Below are 6,553 nucleotides of genomic sequence, written 5' to 3' on the forward strand. Positions count from 1 at the left end.
CCTTGTAATATCGACTACTTCTATGTCTTCCCAGTTGAGATTCTCCATATCAGGTGCATTTTCTATCCAAAGGAAACCATGGATGTGCGCAGATCCCCTATGTTTCCATTCATACCTAACAAGTATGCGTTTTTGTAAGATAATTTTGCAATAGGTGAGGAATGTTGTTTAGAGTTCTTGGAGGAAAACAAATGCAGTAGAATGCGTACCTGTACCAGTAATCTTTTGTATTCAAGTGTTTCTCTAAGATAATCTCACGAAATGCTTGTGAATCTATGGTGCATATATAGTGATGTTAAATGTGGGTTAGAGATAATGTTATCATTTCTCCACTTTTGTTGTTTTTCAATATCAGTAGGAAGACATCCAGGCATGACTGCATGAAGATCAGGCCATTTTGTTTCAGTTGCACTTAATGTGAAGAAGAACGTCGGGCAACCAGGTTGAGATATCTTGTCCATTAGTTCATTTTTAGCTCTGTGCCAAAATGACCTTGTTCCATGTAAAGAGCTACCGAATCGCATGACTTGCTCTGCCAATTGCTCATCTGGAAATTGTTCTAATCAAATGTTCAGATCTTGAATAAATATTGGAAAGTTATCTGTGATGTTTTTTTTCAAAAAAATCGACGCTGTTGCTTGACTGCGATGTTGCATCATGAGATTATATATGTAATAACGAAAGAGTGGGTGGCTTCCAAATCTGTTATCGTAGTAACGTATGAGATGAAGTGCATATTCATGTAACTGCACTGCTTTCATTCTTGGCTGATTTGGCATTGCAGCACATGTCGGGAAAAGGGCGGGGAAATCCACAGAGAGTAGACCTTCTGTGTTGTATTCATTGACTGGCGATAAACCAATTGTTGGCCACTCAATTGTAGTATTAGATTGGTGGTTGTAAGCATGCAAATAATGGCGGATTTCTTGGATTTATGTATTTGTATTAGGTATGATGGGTACGAACGATGATGTTTGGCCAGCGGATGGGTCTGTGAAATCTTCGGTGAGCTCATGGGGTGGTTCAAGTGGAAGGCAGACATTGGTTTCTGTAGTATTGGAATGGTGAAGGGAAGAGGAGACATCGGTGGGGATTGCTGGTAAGGATGCCAGTGCATTGGAATCAATACGAAAATTCTTATAGTATGGGTCATTAGCCAATTTTTATTCCAATGCAGCGAGAACGCGATGTCTACTGACAATGAAATCATAAGCCTTATGGTCATTACTATGACGCGTGACAATTAGGATGTCCAAGCACTCAACACGTTGTGGCAACATGTTTGCGATTTTTGTAATGTCTTGAGGAAAACAAATTGTGTGGCCACTGTATTTATACTGGCCACCACATGCATGTGTTACCTGCAGTATAGGGTTAACCCTAGCAATGAGCATTTCTTCTATTTGTGAAAGAGATGTAAGGGTAGCTGGTTGAGGGCCAAGGTCCATGTTGTTTGATAATGAGAAGTGATGACCCTTTGTTTCAGAGACGCATCTGGAGCAACAATACATGTGGTTGGAATTGCGGATATGTATTCCAGGATATGATTCAAGACAAATGGAGCATGGGCATTTAGGTGGAATTTTATCAAGCTTTGAACGGAAATCTCGATGTGCTTGATCAGTATAAACGTTGTTGAAAGCATGTGCGAAGGAGGGGTTAGGGCAATGAGGCATGGACGTATTTGTTTGAGAGGTTTGCTAAGAAGATAAAGAGTCTGATAATTGCAAGGGAGGATTGTTTTCAGGGTTGGCCATTTCAGACGAGGAAGGTTGGTCACCCTTTTGTTTTTTGTGTTTTTGACATTCTATGATGTTTTTTTTGCTTGGTAAAGCTCATGGTTCCGTGCATTTATTCGTTCTTTATTTGTTGCATAGTATCTTCGAGCACGTTCATTATTAGAAGAAGAAGCCATTTGCAAAATTTATGGTACCTATAAGCAAGGGAGGGGAAAAGAAGAATGTTATTTGGAGACAACAACCATGTTATTGTATGAAAGCGAAAGAAGGGTAAAAAATGCAAGCAAAAGCGAAAGAAGGGGAAAAAAATCTAAGTTCTGAACAGTGCCATGTGAATTTTTTTATTTGAGAAATGTTTTTGAAAGAACGTATTAGTATTTTTTCTGCATACATGTAGGTAGTTTCATGTGTAAAGCTGATAAAAGGAAAAAAAAATGTGATTTTGTCTACTCACATAATGCTAGATACAATGGAGAACGAATATTTATTTCAATGGTATATAAGAAAATTTCATAAGAAGACATGCAACAATATATCTTGTAAAGTTGTATTTATAAAATTGGACAATAGGAATTGCCAAAAAGCAAGGAATACATTTTGCAATATTTATCTACAATGTCGAGATGCTCTGAATTTCTTGAAGGATGTTGTTGCATTCTGTCGTGAAATGCAGTTTTTCTTCTTTTATGATAACGCATTTCAATCGTGGGACTTCTTTAAAAGTTTCTGTCTTCACCGATAGTGTGAAGATATGATCTGTCCATAGAGCTCTAGAGACAATTTCCTTGATCATTTCTGGATCTGAAGATAATAGATAGAAGTCTTTGGCATTATTTCCAAGAATTGTAGAGCCCGCATCTTCGAAAGCAACAGTTGAAGCCAATTCACTAGTGTGATCTTGCATGTCGATTTTCAATAAGTATCTGTAATCACAGTCACTTACTTCAGCGTTGCATTTTGGACAGAACCACATCCCTGTATTTTGTGGAATAAGTTTTTCCATGCATCTTTTCCCACCAACAATCGACAGGCAAGAAATGTAGTAAAAACTATCCATACTAATTTTTGTTATTGTGCCCTTTAATTGGAAAAATGTTGGTTTCTCTAAGGAATCCATACTGTAAATGTCAGCAATTGTTATTTTTTTTTGTTGGTGGCCAAAAGGAGATCTTGTTGTCAAAGATGTAGAAGCTGCAGTCGAACCTTCTTTTCTAAACCACGACTTTAGCGCATGGGCCTCTTCAATGTCAGGATCTACAAGAACAATGGATCTCATTGTAGTGCCGATATTTTTTCCATTAAATTCTCCAACATGTGCAGATTTGATTACAATGATGGGGTTATTTCCTGTAGCACATAGGGAGGAGATTTCCTGTGACACGGCATTAAAATTATCTCCCCAAAAGATTGCATCTATGCTATACCCTGACATGTCTCGAAGCTGTACTGTTTGTTTATTGACTTCAGAGCCATCTTTTCTACGTATAGTGCATACACTGGAAATGTCTGTGACAACACCAAGAATATCAACAATGGAGCTGACATTTGTTGTTCTGATATCATCAATTAATTTTATATTGAATCGCACTATTGGATTATGTTTTTTTTCGTTGGCAACATGTTCTATGGTAGATGTTGCATTCAACAAAATTTCCCAGTCATTGTTCAAGTGGTTGTATTGCTTATTAGCCATTTTTACATTCCCTTTAGAGACAATGTAGACATTTCCATTTTGGATTTTGTCGAAAAAATAATCTGCGACATTGTTGAAACATGTAACATGTATTTCTCCACCCTCTGTATCGAACAGGTCAAAACCAAACACTTTACCGGGTCCGTATTGATTCTAAAACTGTCGAAGAGCTGTTTTCCTTTGGACGTATCCTTTTATGCACCAATTTGAGTGGTAAGGGTTTAACGATTTGATGGGAATTTGAACTGGTAGAACGGACGGAGTTGGAGTAGTTGGAAGAGGGCAGTGTCTTTTTGATGGAGGATGTGGATCCGATGAGGATGGAGTGTTTTCATCAGATATGATGGGGATACTCATAGTTTTTGGATTGCCAATTAAGGGTGAAAATGAAGTAGATATTTCAAAGTCTATTAGCTTTATAGACCTACACGACAAATGAGAGTCAAAGGAATAACTGTTAGAAGCGGTTGTGTTATAAATAAAAAATGTTAAATTTGAAATAAGAAATTTATAACAAACTTACGTTGAAGGACCAATAGCTGAGGTAGTCCAACTTTTAACATTTATAATAGAACCCTTTTGTAGCAAGCCTGTTGCTACGAGATCATTGAAATCTTTTGGAAGCATGATGTGTTTCTTATGTGTTCCGTCTGAAATTGCAGTACGATATCGTGGAGTTGAATTTTGCATTGATTGTATTGGCTCAAGTTCAAAAATTTGTAGGTATGGTTGAATATGAGTTGATCCAGATAACATTGAGGAAATTGCATTTTCAGTAAGGTTTGTTGTCATTTTCTAGTACAAAACAAAACACAAAAATGTTGTTTTCTTCACGTAAGATGTTTAAAATTCATTACATTCCTATAGCATTACTTGAGAAAATATGAATTAAAGGGCAAAGGGAAAGAAGCATGTTCAGTTTTTTTCTAAATGAGTGGGCATCTAAGCTTGTAAACATAATGAAGAAAGATATTTATTACAACAACTTTTATACGATCATTTTTTTTAATCATACTTCCACGAAGCGCAGAGGAAGGAGAGGGAGAAACAAACGAAATAGAAGGTTTGGGGGTAACTCTAGTGTCATCTGGTTGCTAATTTGATTGCCCAAGAATCATGGTGTTTTGAACGATAGAGGTCGAGAAAAGCCATACCAGCAGGCGAAGTGCAAGCCCTGGAAGGGACAATGTAGCCATATGAGGTACACCAACATCTCCCCTAGAGGAAAAGGGAGTAGGATTCCCCCAATGGGAAATCCTTGATTGGTGGACTCCATTTTGTCAAACTGAGACCAACGAGGGAGCAGTGATGTTATTCCAATTTGAATAAATTTTATGACACTTTGACACAACTTGCTTTTTCAATTTTTAAGAGCCGAGAAAAAGCTAAAGATGGTTCTAGTCGCCTTCGATTTGGGTAACTCTAGTATCATCTGGTTGCTGAGTTGATTGTTCAAGAATCACGGTGTTTTGAATGGCAGAGGTCAAGAAAAAGCATATTGGCAGGCCAATTGCAAGCCCTGGAAGGGACAATGTAGCCATATGAGGTGCACCAACATCTCCCCTAGAGGAAAAGGGAGCAGGATTCCTCCAAGGGGAAATCCTTGATTGGTGGACTCCATTTTCTCACCCTAAGACCAACGAGGGAACAATGAGGTTATTCCGATTTAAATAAATTTTATGACACTTTGACACAATTTTCTTTTTCAATTTTTAAGAGTCGAGAAAAAGCTAAAGATGACTCTAATCGCCTTCGATTTTTAACGAGCCTGAAGTGACAAGTGCTAAGATGGTCCTTTTCTTTTAAGGAGTCTGAAAAGGAATGAAAGTGACTACTCTGGATATCTAGACAGGGGGATTACCAAACCAATCACAAAACTACAGAATACTTTTTATGGTACGACAGTCAATGTTCCCAAATGCTGTGTTCAGTGCATACTGTTCGATAGGGCGGCAGACACGGCTTCCTAAGGATAAAGGATATAGCCTACTATGGTCTCCCAATATATACTCGACGGTACGTGGGAGCACAAGTCCGTACTGGCACTTGTCATTTCAAAGAGGAGGAATCACCACGGAGGCCATCCCCCCCCCAGGTCAATCCCTCTCCCCCCCCTCTTGTTGATCCCTCGGCGGGCTCACAGGCTCCTGATATCCCGGGCCACATGTCCTCTCGCCCCTTAAAGAAACAGCGCTGCTTCAGATCCAGAGCCGAGGACATTTTCCTGAGGCTTGAAGAAGATATTCAGTGGGGGGACGCTATGGATTTGGCGGAACGTGTCCTTGTAGGCCGGATTCGGGGAAGACACATCACAACAACAAAACTGAAGCAATGGGCCACGGAGATTTGGGGCCAATATCTAGCGGACATCCCATCTGTCCAGAATTTCGTGCGAGGATGGTTCGCACTAAGGTTCGCAAGGGCGGACCACACGAGCTGGGTACTTTCATCATTCTGGCATTTTGAAAAAGCTCCGGTCCTCCTCAAGCGCTGGACGCCCCTCTTCGACCCGGAGACGGAACTGCTGGGAATTGGGCCAGTCTGGGTCAGACTTCCGGGCCTGCCTCTTCAGTATTGGTCCGAAGACATATTCAGGAGAATTGGGAACGCTCTTGGCACATTCATGGAGTCTGACAAATCCTACATCTCGACGGGCTCGATGGCGTATGCTAGGATACTTGTGCACATGGATACCAGGGGGGGTGTGCCGGAAAACATCACCATTCAATGGAAATCCTCTTCAAGGAAACAGAAGCTTGACTATGAGGGTATCCCTTATCGCTGTAGAAGATGTCATCAGGTGGGTCATCTTTACAAGGACTGTCCCCTTCTCCAGAAGACCTAGCAGCAAGCCATAGGTCAGGACCTGCCCACTACAGAAGGTCTACCTGACCCTCCCACAGCGGTGGCACCAAGGACGGAGCACAACATTACCTCTGATACGGTGGAAGCGCCTCCAGCACCTCGCCGCAAGAAGCAAGCATCGAACTCGACCCGGCCTCCTTCTCCTCCACTGACGCGTTCAAAGGCTGCAAAAGGAGCAGTCTTCTCATTGGGTACGTCTTCTACTTTGAATTTCTCTGCTTCTCTTCTTGCATCATTGAGTTTATCTTCCCCTGGT

General features: G+C 40.6%; 1 protein-coding gene across 1 annotated transcript; it reads left to right on the top strand.

Annotated features, from left to right (window-relative positions):
* Positions 1 to 5,596: 5,596 nt before the first annotated feature.
* On the top strand, positions 5,597 to 6,277 carry LOC149237174 (uncharacterized). Its single transcript, XM_089369182.1, has one exon. It carries the CDS (start codon positions 5,597 to 5,599, stop codon positions 6,275 to 6,277), a length of 681 nt encoding a protein of 226 aa, XP_089225308.1.
* The last annotated feature ends 276 nt before the right edge of the window (positions 6,278 to 6,553 follow it).

Source organism: Pinus tabuliformis, chromosome 8 (genome assembly GCF_031772625.1).
Source record: "Pinus tabuliformis cultivar Carrire ecotype Pingquan chromosome 8, CPIR1, whole genome shotgun sequence".
Classification (NCBI taxonomy): domain Eukaryota; kingdom Viridiplantae; phylum Streptophyta; class Pinopsida; order Pinales; family Pinaceae; genus Pinus; species Pinus tabuliformis.

Excerpts from the sequence above, each read along its gene's own strand:
- LOC149237174 (XM_089369182.1), top strand. The coding sequence starts at position 5,597 with ATGTCCTCTCGCCCCTTAAAGAAACAGCGCTGCTTCAGATCCAGAGCC.